This window comes from Glossina fuscipes, unplaced genomic scaffold (assembly GCF_014805625.2).
Source record: "Glossina fuscipes isolate IAEA_lab_2018 unplaced genomic scaffold, Yale_Gfus_2 113, whole genome shotgun sequence".
Lineage (NCBI taxonomy): Eukaryota > Metazoa > Arthropoda > Insecta > Diptera > Glossinidae > Glossina > Glossina fuscipes.
In genome coordinates, this window is record NW_023998456.1 from 2610601 (window position 1) to 2624307 (window position 13707).

A 13707-nucleotide genomic window follows, 5' to 3' on the forward strand; every position below is an offset into this window, starting at 1 on the left:
AATTAGGGTGATACACAATTTCTTTTTGAAAGTCATCAAGGGGATAGAAAATGAAACGAGTTTCTTGAAAATTTCATCCGCTTTTCACTATCATAGCTTTCGGACAAAGTTGGATTTGGGCCAATTAAGAAACAACAAATAATGTTCGCATTCTTGTTGAAATTGTGTACAAATCACTAACTGATTTAAACTTTTGCTCGCCACTGGCACAAGTATATAGGATGACAGATAAAGTTTAGCTACAAATCCATCGATGCTTGTACGGTGACCTGAGCCTGACCAAGCTTAATGGAAAGCTACATATAACGCAGAAGTGAAGTAAATTATGAAATTTTTCTTTAAAATATCATACCTTTAACTTCTAGTGTTCATGAAGATAAGAAAAAAAGAAAATCCCAGAGTTGCCCGTAGTTGATTGAAATTTGAGTGTGGAGTGGAAAAGACTAAATATTGTTCTAATCTGGTTCTTGTAGAAAAAGAAAAGACAGTCAACAATCTATTATAGTGTTGTTCGATATCAAATATAGAACAACTTAAAGGTACATGGAAACTGATAATTAGCAAACTGTAAAGTCCCTTCAGTTTAATTAGCATTAGGCGCATAATGAAGTTGAATAAGACTTTTTTCTAATAAAAATTGAAAGCTTTTTAAAAAGCATCAACTCCGTGCCGATCAAATAAATAAAATAAACTTCGGAGACTGAATCTCTATGAAAGAAAAAACCTGAAGTAACTGTTTCAAATGATGATGATGATCATGCAGACGATCGGGTATCTTGGACGTGCTGAAAGGGCTTTTGCAACTTGGATGGGTTGGACCGTGTGAAAGCTCATTGCAGCCGACCGATTTCACAAAGCCTGACTCAAGAAGATGCAGCTTTTCTGACTATATGTCATTGTGTCTATGGCTTATATAATTGCGTTCTTCTGCTTCGGGCATTGTATATTGTATACGAGTGCTACTCATATTTTTAGGAACATCAAATTTCAGCAGTATTTCGTTTAGAGAGAAGCAGGCAAAGGAAAGCTTGTCTCGAAAAGTGTTTAAGCTTTGTGTTTGAGCTTTGGAGGAATTATAATCGCGATCGTATACGCGATGCGGTTATAAAGTTTATAGGGATTACTTTCGAGCGGAAGAGTCTATTTTATCCGTACGTGTTACGTTTTTGCGCGGCAATTTAAAGTTAAAGTAAAGCTGAAGGATAGTTAAATTACATAAACTGTTTTGTAAATAATTAAAGGGTTGATTAAGTTTTTTGGTTTTAAAGGCGTCAGCGGCCGACAACTTAAGTCGGCAACGGCAAATTAAATTTATTTCTAAAGATTCTTCCTCACGGGAACATTTTTCATTATATTATATAAGTTAAATTTCCATTTATCAATTTTAACAGCATTCCAATCGTATACAACTTTAACCACCGACGATATATTGCTTGAGGTCGATCAGACTTCAAAAGTGAATTGTTACTATTTACTATCGTATGGCCTATCCTTCACAATAGTGGCCATTTCGTCAGCTATAAATCCTAACACATATACACAAAACGATTATTGTGTACTAATGGAGGCGAATACGTTGTTTTACGCCACCTTTATAACTCCCATTATGTTTTTCTTAATGGTAAGCGCTTTCTCATTCTTGAAACACTTTCGTGAACATAGTAGTGTACTTATTACGTGTATTTATATTTGAACTTGAAAGGGAGCTTTATGTTACACATTTCTTTCGTGGGTCATTATGTGTCGCAAATCACGGTCGGCTTTGAAGAACAAAGAACATACCCGGTTAGCGAACGTGCGGTAAGGAAACACATTCATTGAAGTCTTAATCATTGAAGTCTTAGTTTGTGAACGCTATATATTGCTTTTAGCTTCGACATACGATGTTCTTTTATATTTTTGATATTATTATGTACGGTTTGGTCAATGGCTTACTTGTATTTGCGCAATTCTAAATTGGATGATGAAGTGGCCCAAATTTATGGCTATCTATTTATAATTTCCAATACCTTAATGGGAGTCTACATATTCGTTTTCCATTGCATACAAAATGAAAAGGTAAACAGTCTCCGATTATGTTCGCCTTCCCAAATTATATAAAAGTTACTTATTACCCTAGATACGGCGAGAATACAGAAAATATGTGCGGCAGAATTCTTGGTTACCGAAATGCTTACGTTGTTCGAAGACCTCAATATCTTCGGGCATTGTTGGTGGGGGTAGCGCTTGCGGTATGACAGCAGCCGGTATTACAAGTACATTAAACAGCAATTCGAACGTTATAGGTTCCACAATATCTAGCGGCCAGGTTAAGAAGCCCAAAATCCCCTTGGAAAGCAATGATGCGAATGAAAATGAAGAAGAGATGGGTAATATCATAGCATCAACAGAAGAGGCAATAATAGCGTCGAGTGATTGTGAATTAAGTGAGGGGAAAACGAGACGGACTGGTAATGTTGTAAGCAGTAATGTTCTGGCAGTCGGTAATGGGGGCATAAATGGAAAAACTGTGATTAAGGCAAACAATTTGATACAACCGCATGTTAAAAATGATCATACACCAAATCAGGTGGCTGTAGACCGCAGTAACCATAGCATAGGTGCGGTCGGAACTTCAGGCACATTACGTTCCAACGGCGGCCTTCGTACACCGAGTGCGGGGCATACGTCGCCTACTTCTTCGGTAAGTTCAACACATTTAATATTTGGGCACAGCCACAAAGCACAACAACAGGTAGCTGCTGGAAACTTACAAAATACAGGCCCTCAGGAAGCGTTTTATCATCAGCCCGACTATTACGGTTGGCAGCAAAAGCCTGCTTCGGCAACGAAGATGCAATCTAGGGATTTCCACGGTACAAGTATCGTTAGCCAACAACCTCACGAATTCTTTTATTGGACTCAAAAACATCAACAGGGCCACAATAAGAAAAAGCGAGGCAGCAATACTGGCTCGGATTCGCCAAGTGGTTCCTTGCATTCACGCAATACTACCGCGTCCCAGCAAATACTTTTCTATCCTTCTTATAAAAAGACCACTATAAAGCAACAACAAGCTCAACAATCACCACATCAGCAGTACGCACATTACGCGGAAACTTTTGACTCGGGTCCGGCCGCTTACTATCAGCAGCAGCAGCAACAACAACAGCGAAGACTTCATCATCAGTATTTGCAACAGCAACAACAACAGCAACAAATGTCTTCGGACGATGAGCAAATGGAGCCAGCAGCTCATGCCCATTTGTTGCAACAAATGACGCGACGCGGGGTGGTAGGAAGCGAATTAAGTATGCCGTCTACAACGCTGGTAAGCGCTAACCAGCAACGCTACTATAATAGAAATAAGCATTCCAACTGTGATTTAAATCAGCCGCCACAAGATTACGAACGTCGTAGTATCGGTGGTAGCGGTAGTGGCGGAGGCGAAGCCTATTACAATCAAGGGTCCTTGGCCAGTGATAATGGCCCTGTGTACGAGGAAATTTTAAGTAATCGAAGTTCCGATGTACAACATTATAATGTCGATGATATGCTACCACATGATTATGAAGATGAAAGGACAATTCAAACAGCGTTTCAACGTCAACAAACGCAACAACAACAGCATAGGATAATGAATCGCAATGGACGAGGCGGTGCACGATCGTTACATGAATATGTTGGCGACTATGAAGGACGTAACGGCAATAGTCCCTACAGCGATGAAGATGATAATGATATGGACGACGATGACGACGATGAAGATAACGTGGAGGATGATAACGATGATGATGGAATGCAACATATGCCGCCACAAAGTGATGAGCGTATGCGGCGTTTGATGGCCATACAAGATGCCGATTTTCAAAGGAGGTTTCAGTAAGTATGACATCAACAAATTTGCAACTGGATAGCAAATATAGTTTGAGCCTTGGATTTCACTTAAATATTCATTTTTTTTTTTTTTTTTTTTCAGAAGGCATTTACGTAAGCAAAACGGTGCACATGAGAATTCCGCCGCACCACCTGCCTATCACGACTATCACGAGGCCCAGTATACATCAGCAGGTGCGTCATCGCAACCACAACAGCAGCAACATCAACAACCACAATTGACGGTTTTTGGGGTAAGTAGCGGCGCCGGAGGCTCTGTACGTAGTTTTAAAAAGACTGCATCCGTTTCCGGTAGTCGCTTGGCTGTTAATGAGCTCTTCAATCATGGTCCTCCTTTACCTCCGGCCAATCAACATCCAATGCATAAAAAATCACAACAACAACTCTCGCCTCAAGCCATTAATCCAATCAATAGTACACCGATCGGACGCAATATATCAGCCATGCTCGATGAAAATAACACGGTGAGGTGCTATTTAGAGCCATTGGATAAGTAAAGTTTATATAGTGTAACTTTAATTTATAAATGTTATCGTCATATAAGTGTGTTGCTCCTTCCCTCCCTTCCTTTCTCACTTTCTTACAAATCAGAAAAAAAAAGCAAAACAAACAAAAAAGACATTATTAAAAAATAACCTACAATTTTTTTAATATAATCAAAAGACACGAAAAATAAGAAAAAAAAAAAAAGAAGAGAGATATTAACAATGTGTGTATGATGTACTACGGAAACATTCGTATTGGGGAATGAAATAGTCTCAAACAATTCGTAAAAGTGTGTGTGTAGCAGCTTAATAGGAAAAAATGCATTGAGAGAATAAAACGTAATCTAAGTTTAGGCTACAAACACAGAAAGCTAACACTTTAATCTTTCTTAGGACATTCGTAGTTTTTCCTTTCTTTGTTTTACTTTTTTTTATTTTTATTTTTTACTGCTATAATAGTTATTAAGTAAAAAAGAAAAAAGAAGATGGATATTTTTGAGTAGTTTACATTTAGTTGAAATGTTATATTTTTGGGATACTTTGTTATAATTGCGAATTTAAATAAATTCTTATTTAAAGCTTTAATATTTTTTTAAATAATTTTTTTATGTACATATATTTAATACTCCCTTTTTCTCCTTATTTTTTGTTGTTTTTTTTTTTTAACATATCCTTAATGTGTTTATAAGCTTGCCTGTCATTTTTTTTGTAGAAATTTGAAAAATCATGTAAACTTTATGTACATTTATCTAACAACTCTTGAAATACAAAAGATTATTAAATAAATAAATATGTGTATAGTACATGAGAGGAAAAGAATTACCTTTTTTGTGGAAGACATTGTCCTTAAAATGTAAGCTATATAAAAAAAAAAGAAACTGAAATGTATACAAAAAAAAAACAAAAAGAAAAAAAATTGAAAATTATTATTATAAAAAGAGGCCATAAAATTTAACTAAAATTAAGGCATAAATAAAAATTATGATATACGAAGAAAATAAAAAGGAAATATTTCATGCTTTTGTCTTTCTACACTGAAAAACAACTAAGAACATTATACAGTGGTACACGACCCACCATTCATTTTATTATGGGCCAGTAAGGGGGAATGCGCTATATATTTTTACTTTATTTATGAAAAGTTTTTACAAAATTTACAAAAAAAAAAAATTAAACTCGTACATTTTTATTGGATACCTTGGCTCCCAAACTTTTCTCTACGCATTGCCTTTCCTCGGCACTAATAATACTTCGCTGTTTTTCTCGCACGATTTTCCTTTATTACATCGCTAGTGGACCTTTTAGAATATATAGTAAGAAGAGAAGAAATAAACTAGTAATTTATAAATGTTATCTATACAATGTTTCAATTGCCTTCGATTGTAGAAACGTTCCGATCAACTGACTCCCTGATGTTTCTGCCTGTCAGTGACATAAACAGCACGAATCCACCACTGTTGCCTGCACGCGCTTTCCTATGTCTCTTTCCATCATGTGCTGGTCCATTGCTACGTGGAACACATCATAGGCTTCATCGAAAGCATCGTCGAGCTCTGGTTTCGGGAAGGCCGCTTTAAGATATTTGGTAGTGAAGGTCATGTTATTACGGCGGTCCTTTGCAACTTTCCAACCCATCACCTCCTCGCAAAAGCCATGTTCTTCTACCGTCGTGTCACGCAAGCAATGTCGGCAATTCAGCTGCTCATAGATGTAGCGCGCTATTCCGAATGCCATGAACAACCGTAGGTATCTCTTCTCATGGTACTTAAGCTCCAGAGTGCGCAGATCTGTAAACACCTCTCCATCGAGCCCGAATCTCTCTCACTTTTCTTCGGGCCCTTCTTCAGTACCGTAATTCATCTTGTTCATGAGGAGGTAATCGTCGATTGTTCTTAGGCCTCTTTTAAAACCTGGAACACCAGCAGGCTCCTCAGACGAGTTTTACGATCTCCACAGCCGATTTGTTCTCCTTCTTTTTTGTCAAACACACGTTGAGAAAGAACGCCTCAAGTAGGCCCTGGCTTGCCCTGTAAGAGGGGACATTTGTGCGAGGATAAGTCTTCACTAAATCGTCCATAAAGCAGGTAAAATTTTTTATTGTCATCTCTGTTGCAACAGCTAGGGCTGCTTTCTCAAAAGCTCCCTTTTAAGCTCCTCCCAATTTGTGTCCGATTTGGAGATCCGATGAAACATTTACATGAGCTTTGTGATCATCGTGAAGATTTCGCAGGTGCGCTCGGGAATCTCGGCAACGTTTGTAAAAAGATCTTCATTTATTAGCGCTAGTAGCGAGGCTGGCTTCGCGTCGTTGCAGAATTGAATCAGTTCATTTACGTAGCGCGGTGTTGCGACCGAGTAGGCGCGGCTCTTTTGTAGAGTTACCTAATTATCGAAGGGTTCAATTGTTGTTTGCTGCTTTAAATTTTTGCTCGGTATCTATTCATAAGGTGTAAATAGTCGTGCATCAGTAGAATTCCAGCAGGTAATGAGTGTACAGCTTCCTTATAGGCGAGACTACTGTCGCAGACGACAGCTTGTATGTTAAAGCCAATCTCCTTGGTTTGAGATTGTCTTCTAGTAGCCTTACATCAAAATTACCACGCCTGAAGGATTGGACGCTCACCAGCATACTAAAAGCCGTCCTCAGGCTTCTTACGGCGAAGACTGGGACCATTTTGTACGCAGCCACATTCTTCTTGGTGCGCTCGTCGATGTAATTGCATCCACACAGCGCATCCTCCGCCCGCGAATACACAGCCTCATGATTGGTACACATTTCATCGAAGTGTAGTTGAACAATTCTGTTGTGAGGAGTCAATTTCCCCACGACTTCTTTTAGTGCCTCAATTTCCGGCACTACGTAGTCAGCTTCTGGTTCAACTTCCTGGTCTTCATATCTTGCTAGGCGCCGTTTTAATTCTGCATTTTGAGCTTGAAGCCGCTCAACCTCCCGGGCCAGCCTCGCCTGCGCTGATGTCGATGGTTCACTGATGTAAATGTCCCCAATAAAATTTATGGGGCTTTGTATATCTATGCTATCTACTACGCATGGCACCCTAGTCAGTTCTTTCGTTATTTCTATTGTACCCTGCGCGTCTGTCGCTTCTTCTCCCCCTGCTACTCTATCTCCCGCCTGTGTCACCTGTTTTTCTTCTACGTTGAATCGCAGAAAACCTACCTCTTTTTCGCTGTCAGTCTCAATCCGTACATTTTTGTCGTCACCTATTTTTCTCGTCATTGTATTTATCGCCCACGCCAACCCGAATTCTCGCACGTACCAAACGTAGTCTGCCATTCTTGTCTGACCGCCCCGTCTTCTATCCACCCTTCTTAAACTATACCTAATTGCATGACTTTTTTTTACAAATTCTTGCGCAGACACGCAAACTACGTCCACTGCTGCTACTCCACAAGTCGGGATGTTCTTTAAGTAATTGACTAAATACTCTGTCTGAAATTTTTACAATGGTATTATTCTTAATATCCTTCATCTATGTATGTAAATAGTATTATAATAGTAATGATAATATAAATATTATAATATAATAAACAATGAGTCACGAACCTGAAAATAAATGGAGTACAAAATAGACCAATTATGCAAAGAAATGTAAAGTTTTTATTAAATTGTTAACATGTGTGAAGCAAAAATGAAAATAAATAATTGTCAAATGAAATATAAATGAAGCAATGCCCTTTTTATTTCAATTTATTAACGTAAAAATCTTACATTTTGTACATTTGAAATTAATAACAATTCAAAATGATAAAACAAAATAAAATGTAAATTTCAAATTAATAATAACTAGAACTACACACTAAATCCGATAAGCTAAATGTTGCCAGCTCCGACTTTTGATGTTTTAGATGTTTCTTAAATTCTTTGCAAACTTTTTTTTTTCTTAATTTAAAACACTGTGAACTGTTCTGTAGAGCTCTCATCAACCCCCACAAACTACTGTTCTGCTTCAGAGGAACACTTCATCACTTTAAAGCCAACGTATAAAACCAGCTTTCTATTTTAGAAGCACCACTGTAATTAACATACGAGCTACTAGAATTTCCTTTGATCGAATATCTTTATTTGTGCGATCAGTAATTACCGCATTATTACTACTTGTATCACTACCTGTTTTAGCCGGAGCTATTACTATATTATTAACAGATCGAAATTTAAATGCATAATTCTTTACCAATATTTATTTTGATTTTTTTGTCATCCTAAAGTTTATATTTTAATTCAACCTGGTTTTGGTATAACTTTCCACATTATTAGTCAAGAGTCAGGAAAAAAGGAAGTTTTTGGTTCATTAGGGTTAATTTATGCCATACTAAGAATTGGGTTATTAGACTTTATTGTTTGAGCTCACCATATATTAGGTTGGGGAAAAAGAAATACATTATTTTTATATGAACTTCAGGACTTTATTTAACATGCTTCGGATTGTCCGATTTGGGTCAAATATGCACCGTTTTGTTGTATGATTTGTTGCTATTTTAAAGGTAACTTCAAAATGCCTCTCTCATAGAAGTCCTGGTCTCTATTTGCAAAAAACTCTAGTAGTCGATTTTCACAATCCTCCCTAGATTCCAATTTTTTATCATTAAAGAAATTTTGCAATGCAAGAAAAAGATGATAGTCGCTTGGTGCCAAGTCCGGACTGCATGGCGGATGCATTAAAACTTCCCAACCAAGCTCCCGAAGTTTCTGGCGAGTCACTGTAGATGTGTGTGGCCTAGCGTTGTCCTGGTGGAACACGACACCTCTCCTGTTGGCCAATTCCGGCCTTTTCTGGTCAATCGCTTTCTTCAAACGGTCCAGTTGTTGACAGTAGAGATCAGAATTTAGCGTTTGGCCATATGGAAGCAACTCATAATAAATAATCCCCTTCTAGTCCCACCAAATGCATAGCAAAACTTTCCTGGCCGTTTGAGGTGCTTCACCGCTCTTTGACCTCGATCGTTTTAGCACAGGGTTATCGTATGTGATCCATTTCTCATCTCCAGTCACCATCCGTTTAAGAAATGGGTCTATCTCATTCCGTTTGGCCAAGGCTTCGCAGATGGAACTTCGATCCATCATGTTTTTTTCTATTAATTGTTGTGGCACCCAAACATCGAGCTTCTTTTTGAATCCAGCTTTGTGTAAATGGTTTAAAACTGTTTTATGGTCGATTTTTAGCTCCTGGGCGATGTTACGACTGCTAACATGCCGGTCAACTTCGATCATGTCTCCTATTTTATCGACATTTTCGACGACCGGCCTACCTGTACGAGGTGCATCTTTAACATCAAAAATTCCTGAACGGAATCTACGAAACCAAAATTGCACATAATTGGCTGTTACAGTATCGAAACCATTCGACACGTAAACACCATTCACAATTTTAGCCGCCTGGCTTGCATTTTCGCCTTTGTCAAAGAAAAACTGTAAAATGTACCGAGTTTTCTCTTTGTTCACTTCCATTTTTAACACGCTGTAACTCACAACTGAATGCACCAAACAAAAAAGAGCAAAAGAATTTTTTTTACTGCGAAATGTCACCTTTCCAACGAGCATAAATCTGAAATTGTTTGATCGATACTTTACGAGAAATCTATCAGTGCAGCCATCTACCGAAAAAATAATGGATTTCTTTTTCCCCAAACTAATATTTGCTCATCTAGTTCCCCAGGGAACTCCTGTACTTCTAATACCATTTATAGTATGTATCGAAACTATTAGAAATATAATTCGCCTAGGTATATTAGCTGTCCGATTAACAGGTGTCCAATTATCAGCTAATATAATTGCAGGACACCTTTTATTAACTCTTCTAGGTAATACCGGCCCATCAAGATGAATATCCCAAATTGCGTTATTAGTATTAGAATTAGCTATAATCAATCTTATGTTTTTGCTGTTTTAAGAACTTTATATTCTAATGAACTAAATTAATGTCGATACATTCAAGTCGCTCCTTTTATCTTGTAGATTATATAGCTCCTGACCTTTAACTGCCTCAAATGGAGCAATAACTACAGTTTCTGGATTAATAAATTGATTCCATCAATATAATATATAATTATTTGTATTAGGTAATCTAATTACTATCTTAATAGTTTATTAATGACGACGCGACGTATCCCGTGAAGGTACTTATCAATGTCTTCACACCTATATAGTTACAATTGGATTACGATGAGATATTATTTTATTTATTTTATCAGAAATTTTATTTGTCGTTTCATTTTTTTGAGCATTTTTTCGTAGTAGCTTATCTCCCCCAAGTGAAATTGCAGCCTCGTGACTTCCTTTAGGAATTCTAGCTTGTCCGGCGTTGAAATCTTCAGTTAATCGAACTGCTCAAGACACTCAGAAGAATATAAACAGAACCACTTTTTCAAGCACACAAGCATCAAGCGTACAAACGAGACGGCTGGAGATGACGGCTCGTATTTAAAGTAATGCGAGTGATATTTAAATCTAAAGGTCTAAATAAAACCTATTTATCAGAATTATGAAAAAAGCAATTATCGAGCGATATCTTTAACTCGAAAAACTTTAGGCCAAGCAGAGTGGGAGAGCGCAGCTTAAGAAATATGTAGAAGACTTAAATTCTCTTGTGTTAATGGTGGATAAGTAGTAAAAGGCAATCTCTCAAAAGCAATGACAGGGGTTATGCTGTATGCCATTTTGAGGAATTTAGTTTTAAAGAAACCCCATTTAAAGAGTGTGTCAGCGACATATTCTTTTTTTCTTTTCATTATTTTTGTGCCCATAATCGAGGGATGATGATATATTTTTTACCAAGAGGAAGTGTCAGACTTTCTATAAAGTATGTAGATTCTTATTCAGTATCAAATTCTAAATCAATTATTCATTTGCACAATGCCTGTAATAGCTACAAAAATCAGAATATCAGTTTTAACCTTTAAATATTGTTTGCCAATTGTCTAAATTGGCAGGAAAAAAAGCGCTTAAAAGACATGGAATTCTAAACATACGATTGCAATTACATCGCTATGCGGTTAAGAGTTAAACTTGACAAACAGATTGAAATTGATTGCTGGAAAATTGGTTTTGAAAACGAGTGAAATCGGTCACGCACATGCCCGCAATAATAACGACGCTGAAGCAATAGCAACACAGAATAAATTAACTGATTTGTTTTCCTAGAAACACTATACAGATCTACAGTTCAATATTTTTTAAATACTATTGTCAAAAAATTCGCTTTTGTAAGATACAGTCCGTATCACTGGATCATGGATATATTTTATTCAAGAAAAATGCACTTTAAAGATCTTTTGTTTACAATTATATTTCTTTAAATGTAAGATTATCTACAACTTATTTTTGGCAATACTTTCTACTGCTTAACTGAAATATTCTTTTACTACTAACCCTCCCTTCCACAAATATTCTATTTATATACATTTTTACCATCATATTACTGGTAGCTGCATGACGCGTTGCGAATGTGCATCCAGTTTTTCCCTCTCTAGGAATTTTATTACTTAGCTTATCCGTAACATTAGTCTCCACGTAGTCTTGTTCCTCCCGAACAAGGGCGTTGCGATAGGCGGTCAGTCGGTCCAGGTGTACCACTTTGAATGTAGTTCCGCCTCCGGGATGCTTTCGTATTCGATAGACCACGTCACTTATCCTTGTAATGATTTTGCACGGACCTTCCCAGTTACATCGCAGTTTTGGTGACATACTCTTTTCACGTAAACGATTGTACAATAACACTAAATCCTTCCCTCAAATCGTATTTTGCTGTCATCCTGTCACTTACGATTTGTGTTCTATGTCGAACCTGTCGATGCATATTATCCAATATCATCCTCAATCGAGCAGCATTTTCGGTCTCGGTCCTTCGGACATTAGGGGTGTCCAGAATTTCGAGTCTGCGGGTAGCCTCAGATTAGACCCCAGATCAGATAGACTGCTGACCTGTAAGCCATTAAGAAGATTTGTATGTGTTCATCCCAGTCCTGCTAATTGTCGTCGATCACTTTCCGCAGATGTTCTTGGAGCGTTCAATTAAACCTTTCGATCATTCCGCCAGACTGAGGATGCAACGGAGTCGTTCTAGTTTTTTTAATGCCAAACTTTTGGCAAACCTCTTGAAAGATCGAAGATTCAAAATTCCTACCTTGGTCTGAATGCAGTTCGATGGGAATTCCAAACCGCGTAACCCAATTGTTGACGAATACTTTCTCCTCTTTTTGCCAGTGGAATTCTTCTAGGTCGTTGCCGAATCGGATCAGCCCCGTCAGTTTTGATTAAATGCTTCGCTACATTAGTACGGCCATCCGAATTCGTACCGCCGGCAAAGATGGACCAGTTTTCCAACAAAAACTTTTTGGCATATATTTTCTGCTGCTCATCTAGATCGCTAGCTCCTGGGGATATCTTTGAGCATGTTTTTGGTATTTCGGCTTAATGATTTACCACATATTCGGCTCTTTGGCATTGCGCTTTAATGTCCCCATTGTGAACTTTTGTTGTGACGCTGGTTAGGTTTAATACTCGTAGTGGTATTAGATTGTTGACCGGTGACACAACCGCTTTTCCAATGATGGTGGTGTCGTTCGTACATTCTTTATTCGGCTCGACAACCCTTAGCCTTAGCTCTTGGGCAGCTGTGGCCCATACTATTGCTTCGGAGTTTGGAGGGATTTTCTGTTGTCGTTGTACTGCAATTTGTAACATTTCGGCCTGTTTGTCGTATCCCACAGTCAAAGGCAAAGTCATATTAGCGTATTGTAACACTTCCATTTTCATATCCAGTACGAAGCCGTGCTTTGCCATAAAATCCATCCCCAATACTACCTCGTCCATTATATCTGCTACCAAAAAATCATGCTTCATCGAAACATCGCTACTCGAAATGTTTCTCATAACTTTTCCCTTCATAGCAGCTTCCTCGCCTGTTACCGTTCGAAACCATGCTCCAACCAACAGCTCGAATTTTTCTTTGACTATTGTACTGTTGATAATTCAATGAGAAGCACCAATGTCCAGCGTTATGATGTAGTTACAGCCCTGGGTCCTCCCATCGATCGTTAGGCTGCTGCTACTTCTCTTTGCTTGAGTAATAATGACCCTAGAGCTACTAAATTTCTGAGTCGGCCGTTGCCCCGCTGTGCTGACTCTCTTCACTTTAATGCCTGTTTGTTGGATAATATACTGGCCCTTCACTAATATTCCGTGTAGATGATGTGGAGTGTGTTCTTTTGTGTTTTGATCGGCAGTCCCGTGCAAAATGAGCAGGTTTTTGGCAGACATAATACTTGCGTGTTTTTGAAGCCGGCACTTGCTTATTTTCGCGCAGGACTTGTCGAAGCGCCGCGGAAA

At 38.1% G+C, this 13707-nt stretch overlaps 1 protein-coding gene across 4 annotated transcripts in view; it reads left to right on the forward strand.

Annotated features, from left to right (window-relative positions):
• The window catches only part of LOC119639696 (latrophilin Cirl), a 17687-nt gene extending 12452 nt beyond the window's left edge, over positions 1-5235 (forward strand). For 2 of the 4 annotated variants that reach the window (XM_038037270.1, XM_038037271.1), the window contains 5 exons: positions 1392-1621; positions 1703-1800; positions 1872-2058; positions 2120-3861; positions 3959-4373. In XM_038037270.1, the coding sequence (XP_037893198.1) occupies positions 1392-1621; positions 1703-1800; positions 1872-2058; positions 2120-3861; positions 3959-4373 (2672 nt within the window). Of the gene's footprint in view, positions 1-1391; positions 1622-1702; positions 1801-1871; positions 2059-2119; positions 3862-3958 lie in introns of all 4 variants that reach the window. The other 2 variants (XM_038037268.1, XM_038037267.1) reach the window with 2 other exon arrangements.
• The last annotated feature ends 8472 nt before the right edge of the window (positions 5236-13707 follow it).